Source organism: Mycothermus thermophilus (genome assembly GCF_041956435.1).
Source record: "Mycothermus thermophilus strain CBS 625.91 unplaced genomic scaffold VTJ04scaffold_4, whole genome shotgun sequence".
NCBI lineage: Eukaryota > Fungi > Ascomycota > Sordariomycetes > Sordariales > Chaetomiaceae > Mycothermus > Mycothermus thermophilus.
The window spans coordinates 947,575-966,221 of NW_027191430.1; the positions used below are offsets into that span (position 1 = coordinate 947,575).

Below are 18,647 nucleotides of genomic sequence, written 5' to 3' on the forward strand. Positions count from 1 at the left end.
GCCGTGAGCATGACCAGCATGCTCATGGTCCACCTGCCCTCTCAACCACTGTATCCTCAACAATGATGTCATCCGGGTCTCAACCCTCCAAACAACCCGTCATATCCTGTCTCATCCGAAATGCCAACTCCCCTATTCAGACTCTCTCAAACTTCCTCCTCCAACAAACATGAACATGCTCTTGTCCTAAGCCCACATCCCCTCGCGATCCCAAGACATCATCGCCCAAACACTCCCCGAGCTCAATGCAGGTACCATATCGTTAATCCTCATTCCAGCAACAGCCCATTCCCTCTCTCACAGGATTTCATCCTCGCCCTCATCCTCGAGCGTCAACCTCTTCATGGCCTCCGCAAGCTGCCCCACCGACCGCCCGAGCACCTCGTCCAGCGCGTTTTGGAGGTTCCGGGTCATCTCCGGCGTCGTGCTGATGGTCAGGCGGCCCATCGCACGCACAAGCTCGTCCTTCTCTCCCCCACCCGCGAGGAAGATGTTCTTGCCCCTTCCTCTCTTCCCCCGCCTCCCCCCCCCCCTCTCTTTTTCCCCGGAGCAGCTGACCAGACGCTGACTTCCTAATCACCGGCGTCGTGGTCGTCGGCTCAGGGGCAGGCTCGCGGTAGGCCAGCAGCGGCGACAGAGAGGGCGAGGGCGGTTCGAGGAGGAACCGGAACTCGGTGGCCAGGCTCATGGCGCTGGACGGCGGGACGCAAACAAAACTTGGCAACGGCGGCGGCAGGACGTCGTCGGTGTCGATGTCCATGGCGTCCTCGCCGAAGAGGGTGAGGGGGGACGACGCAAGGACCGGCTCCTCCTCACAGTCCATGTAGGAGTCCATGGAGACGTCCACCTCCTCCTCCATGGACCAGATGCTCTCGTCGTCGGAGAGCGATAGCGACGGTGGCGACGAGGGCTCCCAGCCCATCATCCTCTTCCCTCTCCTCCCCCTCCTGCTCCCTCTTCTCCTCTGCCCCCTTGCCCTCCTCCCCGTCTCTCGTGCCCTCATCCTGGTTGCTCTGTGAAGCGTCCAGAATGGTCACGAGGGACTCCTCGCTCTCGTCGCTGGCTACTGAGGCCGAATCGTCGTCCTCGATGGCGCTGGTGGTTGTTGTTGTGGTGGTGGTGGTGGGCGGAGGAGCCTCGGCCCCGGGCAGTGTGATGCCCATTGTTTTAAGCCCTATGAGCGTCGTTGTTAGCACTATTACTCACACCCAGGGTAATGTAATAGTCGTTCAATTCCTGGGGGCAGGTCATGGAAACCGACCAACGCACGACAACGAGAGAAAAGAAGGAAACAAAACAAAGGATTGATACTTACATTCATCGAAGGGAAGAACTTCGCCCAGGCTCGCCTGGGGGTTGCAGATTGGGACAGAGTTTGAGATCGACGTTTTGTTTGACTAGAGGAGGCGGGAGGAATTGACGACAAAACAGTTCAAAAAGAGAGGAAGAAAGAGGATAATTTCACGCAGAGAAGGTGTTTTTATCTTTGGTCAGAGTCCGTGGTGGGAGCCCCTCGGCGGAGCTTTGCCATTGTTCTCTTCCCCTGTTGCTGCTCTTATTGGGCTATTGACCAACGTAAAACGACAATTCCGACCAAGTCGGAACAATTTCCCCCATTCAAAACGAGAACCCCATTGAGGAGCCTATCTGAGTAGGTTTCTGCGCCTAAGGCCGCTCTTATCACATTACTGCACACAAAACAATGGGCGCGGCTCACATCCTGACTTGAGGCTGTCGGCATGTCTGGTGTCAGTCAGCATCATTTCCTCAAATTTGTGACCGTAGTCAGCAAAACACTTGCAGCGCAAGGGTGTGGAAGGTCGTGACGGCGTGAAGTGTCAGTAAATCACCTGACCTCCATATTGTCACGTACATAATGACCTCAATATCTCTACGCAACATCTTGCCGTTTCAGGCTATTCGTATCTATACAGCGGTTCACACAAAATCCATACCCTCCTGTCTCCCTGAAAAGGGCATACGATGTGGATATTTTGAATGCCAATCCCGATTTTCTGTCTTAATTTTGACATCAATTTCCTGGAAGACTTAGAGAGATGACTTGAGTGTGTCAAGGTCGCAGATCCTCAAGACAGTTACCCCAAGTCACGAAGCCATAAGCACCGACTTACCGACGACCTCGCAGAACACCGCTACAATAACCAGGAAACAGGTACTAGAATCTGTGAAGATGGAACGCCGGGTTTCCCGCACCCAAGACAAAGCATTTTATGGCGTTCGTCGACCAGTTTGGACCAGCCTGCGAGATTGGGATGCAGATTTTGGAGACAGATTCCGTCAATAAGCTTCCAGGAGAGAGGCTCGGAGCACACTGTCATGTTAGAGTCGGTTCACTCCCATCAGCCTTTGATCACAGTCCCGAAAGCTTCTCATCATACAATCACGACTCGGTACTCCTACAAACGAGATAGGACGTTTTGGTGACGAGGGATCCTATGTAGGATATATTGTAGGGTGACCAAGAAGATGAGCATTTCCGTTGGAACCAAGACGACTTTGCTGAGTTGAGGTCCCAAGATCATGCATGATGAATGATGGTGCTTCCTTCCCTCTGGGGTCTGACTCTTATCGGGCCCAAAGCGCCAAGACTCGGTCTTGGCAGGGGGCGTAAACAATGAAGCATCAACAAGCAAGAGGACAACCATGCCGTCCACCAAGACAGTGTGTCTTAATAGGCCTTAATGTCGAGGAAACACAATTATTTGGATCTTGTGTTTGTTGATTGAGTCATGAAGGGTTGCGTGTTGGGCGTTTGGGATGATGGCTGCTCTACCGTGGCAACCACACTTGTGTTTGTTGGCGTTTGGCCTCCTGAGAGTGTGCTTGGAGGCGGACACACGCAAAAGATGGAAAATGAGGAGATATCATTCTCACAGACATCCAGAAGTTTGCTTCGTTAATTCACTTCTATCCCATCTGCATTGACATAAGGTAGCAATCACATGGCCCGACGAGAGGAACATGAACCTGTGTGACGAGTTCACGAAGATCTCAGGTTCATTCTGCTCCCCAGTGACTTCTACAGGACAGGTGTTGTCTGGCTTTCAAGGTACCCGTATGTGCTCTGATTTATGGTCCCTAAAGCAGATCCCATCGAGGATCTGCGGTTCCCTTCTGACTATCCAGGAAAGCTCGATCCAGAACGCTGGCGCGTACTTTCCCATTTTTTTCCACACTCCACGAATAACCCTCAACAATCTCTTACTATTCTCCGGACCACCACGTTTAGTTTCCAACCTCTCTGTCGTACCAATCACACCACCAGCGACAATGCCCATACAGTGGGATACGGTGCCACAGGCTCGCAGGCACCAGATGAGTTCTCCCAAGCCGACGGTCCAGCAGCGCCATAACGCCCACTATTCACCTCGATTCGAGTATTTTTCTCCGCCTTCCAGCGGAAATTCGCCTCATGATCTACGATTTAATCATGTGGAACCCGTTCGGTCGGGGACCGACGTAGGATGAACAAGTATCGGGTTCACCGCATGTTCTTGCCGAGGTGCTGACAAGTACTCTTCTTTCCGAACTCCAGTTATCAGGGTTTGTGGGAGAACTGGAGACCCAGCTTGGGCCCCATCCGGGTGAACAATCTTGTCGGGGCTGAGTCAAAGAAGCGCTTCTACACCAGCACAACTTTCTGGTTTTACACTACACGAATGATCGGATCTCGGGCCCCAAGCTCGCCCGTTCTACAATCTCCGATCCTCAACTGGTAGGTTTCCAAGCTTTGGCATTGTCAGGCGCCTCATCCCCATGTCGATTCGAGGATCAGTTTCTGACTCGTAGGGCACCGGTTTGTCATAGGTTCCAGTCATTCGGGTCAGACATGCTCTTGGTCACAAAGATCAGTAAGGCTTATCCAATCTAACTGAATCCTTCCTCGTCTGGTTTGCTAAATGGTGTCACAACGTGATCAGGCCGCGCCATAGTTCCTCTTTAACAAGACGGGGAGATCATTGTCGACGAGATGGTTACCTTCTGCCGGACGGTTCTCCGAAATCTTCGCTACGTCGAAATCACATATGATGCAACCTTCCTCATCGGCGGTGCAACTGCTTACGATTGGTCTCTTGGACCAATTCGGAAACTGGCAGAGGAGCTCAAGGGCGTTGAGTTTAAGTTTGTTGACGCAAGCTCGAAATGATAACGACACATAGTTGAGGGGATGGGCTGCCAGGAACGGTCGTGAACGATGGGAAGGATCTGGGATGTGGTGCAGGTCGATGAAACCGCTGCCTTGAGGCTCAGAGATGGTGGTGAGGTGGACATGGTGACACAAAGTTGCCGGATCTCATCCGGCCTGGTGTAGACAGACGGTCATATAAGAGGTATTTGATGTGCCTGGTGTGAAGATCTTTGCCCATGTGTGCATCGTCTCATTATCAAACCCCTTCACGCAGTGCTCCTGTTTACCTAACCGTGCACCCCACTTCTTGTAAACTGTCATCAATGGGACCACGACCTAGATTTCCCGGAGACGTCCATCAGGTTTCAGCTTGCTGAACGACCTCTGTGGGAGAGAGGGGTTCTGTGAACCATGAGATTCGGGGGTGCCAGCGAGGGAAGTGCATCATGTTGGGGAAAAACACGGATTTCAGCATGGAACGACATGGTATATCGACCACGAAAACCTTCATCCCATGATATAGGTACGTCTTTGTCAAAGCTCGTTCCGTTTGATCTCTTCCGTTCCGGAATTTGGGTTCTTTGCGAATAGTTGGTGCCACTCAAGGTCGGTCGGAACCCAAACCTGCCTCGAAACCTGACCTGAAGCCTTGACCATGAACTCACCTTTGTCCCACGCAGATGACCGACATCATTCAACTCCAAATCCCACCAACACGCACCAATTTTCTTACCTCTCACACTCGACACAGCACTCCAAGATGGCCAAGCAACAGGCCACCAGAAGGCGGCGCCACATGGCTCCGACCAAGGCGCCAGCTCAGCGCCACGATTGCACTCCGAATCCTGCACGATTTGGGTATTTCCTAGAGCTGCCGGTAGAGATCCGCGTGATGGTATACGACCTGGCGATGTGGGATCGGTGCCTTGGGACACATGGGGAACACCGGTAAGTAGTGCACAAGGCACACAGAGCGGTGCTTGGTGCTTTGCTAACGGGTCGTGTGATCCTGAACCACCATGTTTAGGGTCTTCTGTTCGACGAACTGGATATTAAAGCCAGACCTTGCCCTTCACCAAGTCAACCGGCTGGTTGGAAACGAATCGAGGCATCGATTCTACAGCTGTACCGCGTTCTGCTTCACCGTCTACAATCTCACGAACTCCACGCGCCGTGAGCGGATCAGCCCGCGTATTTCCTCTCCGGTTTTTGAGTGGTACTGGCCCCGTGTCTTGATGGACAATGTGCTTCTTCTTACGCCTCTTGCTAACGCTGGGATATGGCTGTTCAGGTTCCGAGCGATGGGGTCTCATGCCCTCTCCATCACCACACTTCGTAAGACTTCCAAGTTTATTGCACTTTTATTATTCGGGCCGTTAATCATCCTTCGATCACAGACTGTTGTATGTCGGCCTTCAAGATCAAGCACCAAGACGTCATTCTCGCCAAGTTCGCACATCTCAGGCGGCTTCTTCCGAATATCCGGCGCATCGTCATCCTGTACCATCGGGGTTTCATTGCGTCTTGGGCCCGGGATGCCAATTTTGATGCTACAAAGGCCGATTACGACCGATTCATCAAGCGACTGGTGATGGAGTCGGGGGAGATCTTCGATGGTGCTGAAGTGGAGGTGGTCAAAATGGGGACTCGGAAACCTTGACCGAAGTCGTCACGGTTGAAGACGGCTTGAGGCAATTCGCACCCTCCATGTGGATGGGGACAGGGTTGAATGGAGAATGAAAGATTTAGGCCTGGGGAGACATCTTTCGGAGGGGTGTCACTGTGAGGTATATGTAATAGCTGCTTGAGAATTGTGTTAATAACTGAACATCCAGTGATACAGTGGCATGCAAGCACATTTCCTGAAAGCCTCGTGGTGTTTCCCCGTCAGCATATCCTCTGAACACCGGTTTTTACCGTCCCATTCGCCCTACTTACTATACCACGAATGTTTTTCTTGACACTTCATCCGATTATCCACATCTTTTTCTCCTTTGATTCCTGTCTTTTAGTTTTGGGCTTACGGAGTAGGTATTATTACCCTACCTGCAGCCCTCGAAGCCTAGGTAAGCTTGGTCGGGCCACCCAACGCTCTTCTCTCTCCTCTCGACTTGGGGTGGCTGTGAGAGTCGCAGTAAGTTTGCTCGCTTCCCGCGTCAATCATCCTGCAACGTTCATTAGAATGCCCGCCGAACCATCCAAGGAGCTGCCTCGTGGCGCACTCAACACGAAGGCCTGAGATGGTCGTCACGATTTTCCTCCCCGCTTCGAATACTTCTTGCGTCCCCTGATGGTATCTCAGAGACTTCTGCCGGTGTGTGTCATCCGGTCATCAACATCGTTTGCGTCTTTGGCTCATGTCGTTAGGTTTCTGGCTTACGTGTTACTTTAAATGTCGCCCTCAAACCTAAACCTTAGCCTGGTCGAACCGCCAGCGCAGAAGAATCATCGTCTTCTCTCTCTTGGCTTCTCTCTTTTTGCTTCGCTTCACACACGTTCCTATCTCTGCTCGAACCGATCATCTCGCTGTCAGGACTTACGTCCATATCGCTTCAGTCACGTTGCAAAATCCATCATCATGGCTACCGAACAAGCTAAGCAGCCGCCCCAGGGCACACTCAGCCTGCCGATCCGGGATTCTCGTCCTCCTGCTCAACCTCTTCCGCGGTTCGAATACTTTCTGTGCCTCCCACCCGAGATCCGGCTCATGATCTACGATCCGGTGATGTGGGCCCCAGTGATCGAGCATCCCAGATTTGACGGCCAGTTCACGTGAGTAAACCCCAGGGTCGGGACTGGCACGCTGCTGTGACTTTGCTTACGGGTCTTGCGATTGTTCGAGCGATCGTTAGGATTGTCTGCGTGGATCCTCCAAAAGAAAAGCCCGACCTCGCTCTCCTCCGGGTCAATCGGCTTGTGGGAGCAGAAGCACGTCACCGATTTTACAACAGCGCTTGCTTCTACATCAACGAGTACCAGTTGCCGGTGACGACTGCGAGAGCAACGGTTTGGATCAGTTCCTTGTCCCCGACTGGTAGGTTGCCCGGGTGCTGAATCGAAGATCAACATATATCCCCCTAATGCTCGAACATTTTACTAACAATTCGTCATTGCTGCGTAGGTTGAGACTTTTGGGATCCAACATCCTCTCTATTGCAACCATCCGTCGGTGTCATTCTGTTTACACGATAAACTCAGCATGCGGTTTGTTGATCACTTTGGGGTGATATAACAGGTTGTTGGGTTCCTTGCTACGTCAACGACGAACCCAGCCCTCTGCTTGAGGGCATCGCCGGTCTCAACCCGCTTCGTCCTAACCTCCGGCGCATTGAACTTGAGTATGGCAGACATCCCCTAAGGAACAGCGCTGAGCGATACACTTGGTTGCTCAAGCGCGTCCAGGAGTTCAAGGAGGTATTCAAGGATTCCGAAGTTGTGTTGATTCGTCCTTCGTAGGTGAGTAGTTATGTACTTGAAGCTGTGCTGGAGTTGGAAATACTGGATCGACACTGACAAGCCTAGGTGTCAAACAGAACGCGGGAAAGATGGCATCGGGAGGGCGGGGAGCGGGATTGCACGGAATACGTGATGAGATAGGGGACAGAAGGAGTGGCATTATGGGTAAGAATGTGGACAAGTCATAGAATCATCAGCACCAGAGCTACAAGAGCGAGTCAGGGAAATTTCGCATGTCCAATGTTAATGTCCAAGTCGAGAAATCAGATGCGCCCTTCAAGATATCGAGCGAAACTGTTGTATGCCACCACGCAACCACTAATTCCTCCCATCTTCCGGTTTCCTTGGGCATTAATCCCTTACCAGTACTCATACACCTCAAAACACAAGTCGCTCGAGTAATCCACGTGAAAGAAGCTTCGTATCTTTCTCTCACCCCCCACTCTTTCTTTCTTCTCGCGTTTTCTGCCTTAACCGTCCTAAACTCCAGCCCGTTCTAAACTCCAGCCAATCTCATCCTGACAATCACATCTAGCCTCGCCTATCTCATCTCACTTACACCTCAAAACTCATCACAATGCCCAAGAAACGATACACCAAGAAACCACACAGCATGGGGACGTCTGAGGCACCGCCCCAACGTTGCCATCCCGACGCCCCGACTCCTCAAGTTTCATACTTCCTACGACTTCCACCCGAAATCCGGATCATGGTCTACGATTTGGTGATGTGGGCTCCAATGATTGAGTACCTTGAAGAGAATTATGGAGCGTTTGCGTCAGTTATCCCGATGATCATAGTTGTCTCTATTCATCATAATACCTCTCTAACAAACCTTACCCTTTGTGTGATTAGAAGTGGCTGTGTGACACCTGAGCCAACGCCCGACCTAGCTCTCCTCCGAGTAAAAAAGCTTATCGGGGGAGAGGCAAGCCATCGGTTCTACAGCGCGACTCCCTTCTACATTTGCATGTACCACCTGATGGACGGCGGCTGCTGGGGTTACAAACCTAACCCGCATAGTCGGCAGTCCCCGGTTTCTGACTGGTGAGTTACCAGGTCTCTGCACCAAAGACGAGTACACTATATCCTTCAGATCTATCAATTGGAGCAAGTCCTGAATGATCGGTTATCGGTATAGGTTCCGGACTTTCGGGCCCAACGCACTCTCCATCACAATAATCCGTAAGTTTGTTTACACGACCCGTTCAAGATGCAGTGTTTAATCACTCTGAGATGGCATACTCGGGTTATTGGATCTCACTCAACAGTGAAGACGGATACCGGGACGTTGTTGTTACCAGGATCACTTGTCTCAGTGAGATTCTCCGGAACATCCGCCGCGTTGAACTCCCACACAAAGAACTCCCCTGGGATAACGACGCAGACCCGGATGAACACGCTTGGCTGCTCGAGTGTGTGCGGGAGGTCAGAGCGGCCTTCAGGGGCGCCGAGGTTGTGCTGGTTGACTAGGTGAGTATCTCTTTAAGTAATACTTGAGGGTGCTGATAGGCATTGACGGACTTGAGTGTCAGGCAGGACCTGGGGCAAGTTGACGATGGAATCGGGATCGTAGGGAGAGCACTATGGGATGGGGACCAGGAGCAGGAGCAGCGCTATCGGATGATGAGAAAGGTCGTGACATGGAGACGACAGGACTACTTAGCAGCACCAGAGCAATGAACCAGTTGGGAGAAATGCCGCATGCCCAGCATCCTGGTTGAACTTGGGGGATGAAATGAGGCGTCCCATCAAGATGTCCATCGAGACTGTTTTCCTTTCGACAGCACCCCGAGTTTTTTACCCACCATTCGTGCCTGGGGATGCATGTTTCTCCGTATCCATGTGCCGTAGGACCAGTCCATTGAGGATCGGGAAATTGGCCGTTGATCAGAGAAGGGTAAACTAACACCCACACTTCAACAATTCTGGGCTTGAGATGTTATTTTCCGGGGTTTGCGGGACCTTGCTTGCGCTATTGCCGAACTACTGACAGAACGTCAGACGCAAAACCGCGCCAAGCCGATATTCGATGATGCAATCCCCATTTCCTCGATCATTTGGACCTGGGTGTTCAGGGGACTACGAAGTTTGCGTTGTGTTGACCTCGAATACGACCAAGAGAACTCCTCTGGATCTGGATTTGTCGTCCTGGAAGAAATTGGAATTGTACGAGAAATGTGCTGTGGGAATTGCATTCCGTGTTTCGATTATGGGGGATCGAAGATTCCATGAGAGAAGCGTCTACTCTGTTCGCTTGACGATGAAGTGAGCACGCGGAGAAGCCTGGAGAAGCCAATTTTATCCAATCCGGAGATGGACGCAGATCCACCCGCCGGGTTGTTCCCACCCGGAAATGACTCCATGCCGTTCTTGGAGGCTCTCTGGGGCTGATGGTCCATTTCGGGTGCGCAGCCCGCAGGAGTCGAACGGGAGCGATGCACATTAGGCGGGGAACCGCTCAGTGCGTGGAGCCTCCTCAGACCTTGTTTCAGCCCAGCCAGAGCTTGGCTTGCTCACCCCACAGTCTCCTGCTTTCCGAGCAGTCATTTCACATCATGACCGAGGTGCGCCCTCATATTATCGCAGCGCCCAGCAAATACTTTCATCGCCGCGTAGTCGAAATCGATTGGTGTGAACGAGTGAGTAATATTAGAAATTTGTGTTTGTTGGCTGGAAACACGTGAGCCCGACGAACTGAGGCTGAAGCTGGCGCGCAACAACCGGGACCCGAGCTCGAGCAGGGGGCGCAGCACCTCAGCCTGTGGCCTGCAGCCCAGCCCAACGCTGGAAATACGGATGCGGCAAAGGGGGTTTGCTTCGTGTTTGTGTCAACCTCAGTCGTTCCTCGAGGCCGTTTCTCTGCCGCTCGCAGTTTGCTTGTCGCCATCGTGCCGCCTGCATTATCTGAGGTGCTGACCCCTTTTTAAAGGTCGACGACGCTTTTATGTTGTTTTCATTTCCATGACACTCCTCCGCCAAGCGGAAACGGTTCCAAGTTCCAAGTCTGTGACGATCGCGGTGGATCAGGATCACGTCCCACCCGAGCCACCAATATTGGCCAACGTTGGCGGCGCCGCCTTTGCGTCGTCAAGCCGAGCTCGTTAGCTAACGTTATTCACTTGACATTACCTCGTACAAACACGACATGGCGCATCGGGCCCCGTATTCTTTGGATTACGATTATTCAGAAGACGACATGGCCGAGCGCCAGCCTCTTGGCGCCGGCGCTTCTTCCGGGCCTCCGCGTCGCCAATATCAACAACAACCGTATCCCCAGCATCCGCAATATTACAACTCTCCCCCCTCGCAATCTCGCCCGCCAGCACATCAACAGGACCCGTCCTCCTACGATTACGCGCCGCCGCCGCGACATAACCGTCAGCCCTACCGAGACGAGTCTCCTCGCTCCCGCCCTTCACCCCAGCACTCTCCACAGCGTGACCCTGGCAACAGGGCTTGGGGTCGACAGCCCACTGGTTATTCATCACATACCCAGCAACGGGGTGATAACTATAGGACCGCCGCCGCGGGCGGCATGGCTGGCATCTCTGCGAACTCCGCCGACCAGTACGCCCGGGAGAACCCCCAAGCGCCATCCTACCCAGCATACTCGCAACAACAACAACAACAACAACAATATCCTTCTCAAGGCTACTACTCACAAGAACAGCCGCAACGGAACCTTGCCCCAGGCGACTACTCATATCCCGGTGATCGGAGCTCATACGCCAGCTCCCAAGGCGTCAACGGAGGGCCCTCCGCATCCGGGTACTCGACGCCGGGACAGCGTCCGCCGTCACGGCCTGTACCTGACATCTACACCGACGATCCCTACCAGAGTCTTTCGCGCCACCAGGGCTCAGATCTCGGAATGGTCGATCCCAACAACATCGCCGATGATGGCGACGATGGCCTGGAGTATGGCCGCCGCGGGGCGCGTACTAGTATGCTAAGTCTCGGCTCCAGTCGTGGTGGCCGGAATGGCGACGGAGGAAGTCACCGTGGTCCTGCCGCTGTTGCGGGAGCTAGCACCGGTGGTTTGCTCTCCACTAGCCAGTACGCCCCTGTTAATAGCAGCTCCAGCATTCCGGGAGATTCAGGGTTGCCTAATACCCAAGCGGCTTTCGAGAAGGCTGCCATGGCAAGCGCCGCCGCTGCCGCTGCTCACAAGAAAAAGAAGTGGAAGCTGGCGATTATCATCGCCATCGCCGTTCTCGCTATCGCCGGCGTGGTGATCGGCATCCTTTTTGGTGTAGTGTTTAAGAAGGACACTTCGGGCGGCGGCGGCAGCACCACACCGAGCCACACGGACAACGCAGAGGACGACCTCAAACACAACGGTGACCTTGACGCCGATTCTCCCGAGATCAAAGCCCTCATGAACAACCCAGACCTGAAAAAGGTCTTTGTCGGCATGGATTACACCCCGATCAACAGCCAGTACCCAGAGTGCTTGACCAACCCGCCCTCGCAGAATAACGTGACTCGCGACTTGGCAGTGTTGTCGCAACTTACCAACGTGGTTCGCCTCTACGGTACCGACTGCAACCAAACCCAGATGCTCATCCACGCCGTCAACCAGCTGCGCCTCAAGGACACCGTCAAGATCTGGCTCGGTGTCTGGCAGGACAACAACGCCACCACCAACGCCCGCCAGCTCGAGCAGATGTGGGACATTCTCGACACCTACGGCGATAGTTACTTCAAGGGCATCATCGTGGCCAACGAGATCCTCTTCCGCCAGCAAATGTCTGCCACGGAGCTGGGCGTCCTGCTCGACGAAGTCCGCAAGAACCTCACCGCTCGCGGCATCAACTTGCCCGTCGCGACGAGCGATCTCGGCGACAAGTGGGATTCCACCCTCGCCTCTCAGAGCGACGCTATCATGGCCAACATCCACCCCTTCTTCGCCGGCGAGCCGGCCAAGTCGGCGGCTGCCTGGACCATGTTGTTCTGGAACAACAAGGTCAGCGGCTTCCTCAAGAAGAACCCGGAGATGAACATTATCTCGGAAACGGGGTGGCCGACGCAGGGCGGTATGGGTTGCGGCAATGAGTGGGAGACGGATTGTCCGCAGAAGGCGGTCGCGGGTATCGAGGAGTTGAATGTCTTCATGGAGGACTTCGTGTGTCAGGCATTGAAGAACGGGACGCAGTATTTCTGGTTCGAGGCGTTTGATGAGCCGTGGAAGGTCAGGTTCAATACCCCGGGCAAAGAGTGGGAGGATCACTGGGGTTTGTTGACGGTTAATCGGGAGCTAAAGAAGGGGGTTGTTATTCCGGATTGTGATGGGATGAGAGTGGATTGATGGACTTGGGCTTTAGCTGTTTTGTTTTGGCTTCTTTGGTTTGGGACAAAAGGGGGTTGTATATCGATTGGGATATCTTTTGGTTGGGACGGCTCTTGGATACCCTGTTGGGTCGGGAAGCGGATGTGTCGTTCGCATCATTTGGTGCTTTTGGGTTCTGTCTGTCACCGGGTCTATGTTCCATGGGCTTTCGTGTCGCTGCTTTAGTTGAGGTAATATCGTTTATTATTTTGCTTCACTACTCTTGGTCAATCATGATATCTTAGTCTTTCTTCGGCTGGATTGGAGGTTGGTGTTCTCGCTCCCTTCGTTCCCTGTTCGGCCTGATCTCCCCTGGGGCGTTGTTTGGGAGGACATGTTAGAAAGGGATTGGTGGTGGGATGGCGGTTGTGACAAGGACATTGTGGGTAGTGGATGGCTGAAGTAGTTGGTTCATATCTCAGATTTTTACCCATTCTCGCCTCATTGTGTTTCTGCGTTCTTTCTTGGAACCCAGGAAACGAGTCATGGAATATATAACCTATGTCAGCAGGGCGTCTGCCAAACATGTCCCAGGACTCCTCTTTAATATTGCAGGAATGACCCAGGCATGAGTGAGGCAAGAGAAAAATCACGTACGCCAGCCCTGAACGACCCGCGATCATAGAAACAATGAAGTCTCCTAAAAGTCTTGAACCACGTAGAACTCTGCTGCTGCATAAGACCGCAAATCATCAGTTCTACTGGGTCTGTTCCATACCGGTTGCGGATTGTCTAGAGGGCTTCGTCTTCCTCCTTTTCTTGTCTTCTCCCTCTTCATCTTTGTCACCATGGACTTAACTCGAGGCGGTCCTTCTTCCATGCTCAATCCCTGACGAAAGAAAATGAATGATAAGGGCAAAGGATCCGGCTGAATGAGGGCAATCAAGTGGTATTCCAGTGTGACAGCTAAACCCAAGATGTGGATGAAGTAGAAGGAAGAGGGCGAAGCCCTCCAGGGGAGCCGTCAACAAATATGTTATCAAAAAAACAGGCGTTGCTTAACCCTGCAGGTGGCCGTCTTGCGTCGGTTCTGGTCTGTGCTTACCGCCGCGTCAAGCTGCAGAGATGGACATGGCCTTGATGTTGGGCGTCAGGCGACATATTTTCCCGTTCCAGTTTGGGGTCAAGCTTTGCGTATTACAAGGATGACCCAAGTCTTCTCGCCTGAAACTAATTACAGAGGTAACGGAATAGACAGTCAGTCATCGACCGGTCTGTCCAGTAAATGTCAAGTGTGAGCACCCTGAGAACTCCCCGTTGACAACTTCACAACAGGGCAAGTGACGAGTATGTAACCCCAAACTCATCCTTGATCTGCAGGTCCTTTACGCCCTTGAACTCTCTTCGCACGATGTCCTTGACGCGGTTGTTCACGACTGGAAGCTTGGCCAGCTCCGCCTCACGGGGTTGACCAACATAATATATCATATTTATAGACTCGACGTTGGGCAAATACCGTGCTATGTGGACAAGGACGGGCAGCGTGGCGGACGGTGTTGCCAACATCGAAGCAGCGGTGCCCAAGTGGTTGACATACTCTAGAGAAAACAACCGAGATATTAGCCATCAGTCTGGTCAGTGAACCAAGGGTACTTCATATAACTGTCTGTAAAACCTACCAATACGCCTCACTGAGAGGGCGTTCTCGCCAATGTTCTTCATCCTAAGGCTCGCAAAGACCGTTAATCTTCGATTCCTCACTCCTGAGAATTTTTCAGGCGTTGTCCGTGTTTGTACCCTGGAATGGCCTGAGGATGAAATTATTTACATCTGACAGGAGACACGCACCAACTGAGGTAGAGGTTCAGCCTCTGATCCCCGTCGAGATTGGGCCAAGCGTCGCTGAAGCTAAATGCGTTCCTGCTGTAGTAAAAGTGCCTTGCTTCGACAGACACTTTCTTACAGACGAACAAGAGAGAGGCTCCGGGAATTTGTCCGTTCTTCCAAAATTCTCGGAGCGTCCTGAATAGAGCACACAAGGAGATGTCAGGTCATTGGTCCTACGATTGCTTGTTAGAAAGCAAGACGTACCTGGTACCGCCGATGAGAAGACCGTACTGTGTTCCATAAGAATTTAGGAGAACCAATTCATAGATTTTGAGTCGGCTTTCAGCCGGAATTGTCAGAAAACTAGGGGAACCCGGCCGAACAAAATCAAGATCGCCAGTCTCCGGTACCCCGCGCGGTTCCTCGTTAATGAGGCTTGTCACCATCGTTCCAGTTGTTGATCGACGATATCGGATGCTTGGTAGCGGATGAAGAAAACCCCAGAACCGGTGCGCAATCATGCCCACAGATCAATAGGTCTTGTGAAGAAAGGAGGGGTTTCTCTTATGGCGGCCCAGACCAGGTTAATAGTCGGGAGGTTTGGAACATCCCTAGTCTCGGATGGTCCAGGTGGTTGTGGATGCCTAAGGTGGGGTTACAATGGAGCAAGGGGTAAGGGGGTTGGTTCAACACGCCCGAAATGTTGTTTTCGACATGTTAAGTTGTTCAACGAATGCAAGCCCTGGCAGCTCTATATCGGTTTAGGCACACTGGTTGTTTCCAGCTTTCCATGCCATGTGTGTGATCAATCAGTGGCCCGTATGTACAAACTCCGTATAGTATGCCACCACCACGGAATTAACTGGAGTCGAGGACGAGAAACAAACGATGGATCTTTCTCGCTGTAGTATGACAGATGGTTGGCGAGCTGCGAGGAATGGAGCTGAGTGGTTGTATTGAGAGAGCTAGCTAGATAAAAGAGAAGTATTCAAAGTGAAGGAAAGTAGATGCCTTATATACACGACTGGTACCCAACCCCGGCCGTGGCACCTCGGGTCCCCTGACTTGGCCAAGGTCAGGGAACCGCGGAGGTCAGCCTTCGGCGTCGGTGGTCGTGGTCTTAACAGGCGAGGGACAGGACTTGATGGCTCAGGCCTCAGAATTGGGCCCTGATGTCTCAATTCCTGTCACACTCACTGAATGGCCGAGTTTGATTCGACTATTTCCGGCGGCAACGGCAACAAGACGTGACGTACATAATATTGTCGTTCATCTCTCATCCCAAACCTCACCTCCTCCAGCCTATTACCGAACTCGCTTCGCAAAACCTCCTGGACATAGTTATGTGCTTCGCCTAGTTTCTTTAACTTTGGTCTGTTTCGATCATCCAACGTGTAGATGATTACCATCGACTTGACGTTGGGCATCAGGCGACCTATACGGATAAGGACTGGCAGAGTCTCGAAACCTCGGAAGGCCTTTTCGTAGATGTGGTACTCTACGGTATGGAAAGAGAAGAAGTATTCTTCGTTAATAACACTAATAACCTAGAAAATTTCCCGTCGTAAGGTTGTGAGCAAGCAACATACCAATCGTCCGAATCGAGCGAGCATTTTCCCCGAGTTTCTCAATCCTAGGAGTTTGGCAACGCCAGTTAGTCTTTGGATCCCTCTACACAATTGAAGAGGCCTTTGGAGAGACTACCGGCCTAGTTGAGACGCACCAAACGAAGGAGTCACACTGAGGATTCTTCTTCTCTGACTTGCGTCTCTCCTGGAAGGAGAAGGTGTTCATGCTATAAAAATAGTGTCTTGCCTCTGCAGACACTCTCCTGTTGACGAGGAATAAGGAGGCACCGGGAACTACTTTGCGCAACCATAGTTTATCTTTGAGTTCACCACTGAAAGAAGATGAAGAGAAGTTAGAAATAAGCCCTGTCTGAGGGGTTTGCGTGAAGGACGACTTGCCGATGGTGCAGCTTTATTTTATCAAAACAAGGACACGAAGGAGGCAAGGTCAAGACTAGTTCATATATCATGAGTCGAATTTCGGCAGGGAACGACATGAAAGTATAAGCACGCCGAGTTAGAGAGGCTTCTTGCGCCATGCATTGTTCAGCAGGGTACGTTGCCATCATGGCAGATGGTTCGAAAACTAGGCTAGACGCCTGGTGATGATGACCGGTGAGAGGATCTGAGGATCGAGTCAAGACGGTTGATGTAGGGAATTCAAGACGATGCAAGAAGAGCAACTTGAAACCGTCCACGAGACTCGTGGGAAGAGATGTATTTGCGGACTTGAGCGAGTCAGGTAGTTATCCTGTGGATGGCGAAGTGCCTGAGGTGATAGATGTCATCCGCAACGAAATGGGGATCCTGGCCCAGGCAGAGGGAACCAAGAGCGCTAAAATGGTTGGATGGTGCAAAGAGGGGTAACCTAGAAGAAAAAGCAGCTGGTCACCAAAAATAACTCAGGAGCAAAAGATGTGCGCCAGCCGCGAATCGAACGCGGGGCTCATCGATGGCAACGATGAATTTTACCACTAAACCACTGGCGCTTTTGCTTGGGGAATTGCTAGCTGTGGGGCGGGCAATGCTTCCCCAAGTGTCGGCAGGAGCGTAGGATAGTTGCTGTGAAACCGCCCACCGAAACCCTCTCTTCACTTGATAATCTAACAACAACAAGTGTATTAGCATGCAAGAAACATCTGCTACACGCGATGGCGATCACATGACCCTGCTATAGAGGCACGCTTGACTCAGATATGGTCTAGCTCAGACGCCAAAACACAAACCAACGGGAACCCAAGCCATCCTGCTGTACAACATGTAGGACCTGCCTGGGGACTCGGAGACATTGGACCAACTCGGCTTCTCCTCGGAAGAGTATCTTCATTAACTGCTGTTGTCATCCTCGCAGGAACGATACATGTCGCAGTTGCACGTGGCAGGCTTGGTCGATTGCAGCCAGAGGATGGGGGTTGCTAGAGATGGACATGGCTGACTGAACAGAGGTAGGCCCTCGATGGAGTTTGTTGGTTGGAGGAAGTATTGCAAACAAGCCTCAGCTATCTGCAGCCTCTACAGAAGCCCGACCGTTGAGCATTCCGCCGAGAGATATTGCAGGCGGGAAGGGGAGGTCGACCGATGATGCCCAGCTTACCCTGCTGCCCAGTCCAGCTGACACGAAGATCTGTATGATGTTACTCTGTATCCCGACAAGGTCGATAACTTTTGTCTACTAATACCAATTTTGGCGGACACGGAACACACGTCCACTGCATCAGACCATGAGCCGATCATTGGTGCGACCAACCGGAAGCTCTTCCTGACACCCTGACGTCCATTGGCCCCCATCTCCTTCTGATATCGAAGCCAAATCGTGGTGGTGGATGCCCATGTCGTCATTGGTGCTCCATACACTTTCGGCATCGATCAATGGCAAAGGGAGCAAGCGGGACAGTTCCTCGCGGTTCGGTGTAATTAGAAACCGGAGCCAGGCGGGAACCGTTGCATCGGGGTTTGTACCCGGCGCTCTGTTTGACCACCGCTGTCTGTCTGTAAATGGCAGCTGTGGTGGATGAAAGCCATGCAAGGTCTTACGGCGCACAAAGCTGGGAATGCATCGTCTCATGCAGCTTATTCGGCCGTGATCTTGTGTTGACGTGCTCACATTCAAAGAGATCATGGAACATCAGCTGTTAATACTGCAGTCGGCATCTTGACTCGATCGTTGCTCTTCTCATCAACTTCTCATCCACTTCCCGGATGAGGAGGTGCCATCAGGTCACTCTAACCCTTCCTTGTTTGAGCAGCGTTCCATCACCCTTGGGAGTTTGGATCCGTGTCCACAACCTTGGTGAGACCCAGCTCGTACGCCGGACGGCTCGTGGGAGGGATGTCATGATGTAACCATCCCTCCTCGCGCCCCGCCGCCCCCCCC

At 52.4% G+C, this 18,647-nt stretch overlaps 10 protein-coding genes and 1 non-coding gene across 11 annotated transcripts; 5 read left to right on the forward strand and 6 right to left on the reverse strand.

Moving 5' to 3' along the window:
- Positions 1–297: 297 nt before the first annotated feature.
- On the reverse strand, positions 298–1,163 carry VTJ04DRAFT_6052 (uncharacterized protein; the record flags this gene model as incomplete). Its single annotated transcript, XM_069364233.1, has 3 exons — positions 298–502; positions 570–871; positions 897–1,163. 3 exons carry the CDS (start codon positions 1,161–1,163, stop codon positions 298–300), a joined length of 774 nt encoding a protein of 257 aa, XP_069218079.1.
- A 2,128-nt stretch (positions 1,164–3,291) lies between these two features.
- On the forward strand, positions 3,292–4,168 carry VTJ04DRAFT_6053 (uncharacterized protein; the record flags this gene model as incomplete). Its single annotated transcript, XM_069364234.1, has 4 exons — positions 3,292–3,398; positions 3,557–3,736; positions 3,829–3,872; positions 3,969–4,168. 4 exons carry the CDS (start codon positions 3,292–3,294, stop codon positions 4,166–4,168), a joined length of 531 nt encoding a protein of 176 aa, XP_069218080.1.
- Positions 4,169–4,910: 742 nt separating this feature from the next.
- Positions 4,911–5,810, forward strand: VTJ04DRAFT_6054 (uncharacterized protein; the record flags this gene model as incomplete). Its single annotated transcript, XM_069364235.1, has 3 exons — positions 4,911–5,098; positions 5,178–5,485; positions 5,548–5,810. 3 exons carry the CDS (start codon positions 4,911–4,913, stop codon positions 5,808–5,810), a joined length of 759 nt encoding a protein of 252 aa, XP_069218081.1.
- Positions 5,811–6,728: 918 nt separating this feature from the next.
- On the forward strand, positions 6,729–7,606 carry VTJ04DRAFT_6055 (uncharacterized protein; the record flags this gene model as incomplete). Its single annotated transcript, XM_069364236.1, has 3 exons — positions 6,729–6,922; positions 7,003–7,184; positions 7,386–7,606. 3 exons carry the CDS (start codon positions 6,729–6,731, stop codon positions 7,604–7,606), a joined length of 597 nt encoding a protein of 198 aa, XP_069218082.1.
- Positions 7,607–8,866: 1,260 nt separating this feature from the next.
- VTJ04DRAFT_6056 (uncharacterized protein) lies at positions 8,867–9,471 on the reverse strand (the record flags this gene model as incomplete). The annotated part of the gene is made up of 3 exons (XM_069364237.1): positions 8,867–9,067; positions 9,131–9,190; positions 9,415–9,471. 3 exons carry the CDS (start codon positions 9,469–9,471, stop codon positions 8,867–8,869), a joined length of 318 nt encoding a protein of 105 aa, XP_069218083.1.
- A 693-nt stretch (positions 9,472–10,164) lies between these two features.
- On the forward strand, positions 10,165–10,714 carry VTJ04DRAFT_6057 (uncharacterized protein; the record flags this gene model as incomplete). Its single annotated transcript, XM_069364238.1, has 3 exons — positions 10,165–10,248; positions 10,539–10,555; positions 10,606–10,714. The coding sequence occupies 3 exons, from the start codon at positions 10,165–10,167 to the stop codon at positions 10,712–10,714; spliced, it is 210 nt and encodes a 69-aa protein (XP_069218084.1).
- Positions 10,715–10,754: 40 nt separating this feature from the next.
- On the forward strand, positions 10,755–12,917 carry VTJ04DRAFT_6058 (uncharacterized protein; the record flags this gene model as incomplete). The annotated part of the gene is made up of 1 exon (XM_069364239.1): positions 10,755–12,917. One exon carries the CDS (start codon positions 10,755–10,757, stop codon positions 12,915–12,917), a length of 2,163 nt encoding a protein of 720 aa, XP_069218085.1.
- A 1,287-nt stretch (positions 12,918–14,204) lies between these two features.
- VTJ04DRAFT_6059 (uncharacterized protein) lies at positions 14,205–15,151 on the reverse strand (the record flags this gene model as incomplete). Its single annotated transcript, XM_069364240.1, has 5 exons — positions 14,205–14,476; positions 14,558–14,601; positions 14,727–14,900; positions 14,970–14,995; positions 15,089–15,151. The coding sequence occupies 5 exons, from the start codon at positions 15,149–15,151 to the stop codon at positions 14,205–14,207; spliced, it is 579 nt and encodes a 192-aa protein (XP_069218086.1).
- A 747-nt stretch (positions 15,152–15,898) lies between these two features.
- Positions 15,899–16,499, reverse strand: VTJ04DRAFT_6060 (uncharacterized protein; the record flags this gene model as incomplete). The annotated part of the gene is made up of 3 exons (XM_069364242.1): positions 15,899–16,203; positions 16,295–16,338; positions 16,429–16,499. The coding sequence occupies 3 exons, from the start codon at positions 16,497–16,499 to the stop codon at positions 15,899–15,901; spliced, it is 420 nt and encodes a 139-aa protein (XP_069218087.1).
- A 692-nt stretch (positions 16,500–17,191) lies between these two features.
- Positions 17,192–17,262, reverse strand: VTJ04DRAFT_t89. The gene has a single exon. It is a non-coding gene; the product is annotated as a tRNA-Gly (tRNA).
- A 506-nt stretch (positions 17,263–17,768) lies between these two features.
- VTJ04DRAFT_6061 (uncharacterized protein) lies at positions 17,769–18,112 on the reverse strand (the record flags this gene model as incomplete). Its single annotated transcript, XM_069364243.1, has 2 exons — positions 17,769–17,897; positions 17,978–18,112. 2 exons carry the CDS (start codon positions 18,110–18,112, stop codon positions 17,769–17,771), a joined length of 264 nt encoding a protein of 87 aa, XP_069218088.1.
- Positions 18,113–18,647: the final 535 nt, after the last annotated feature.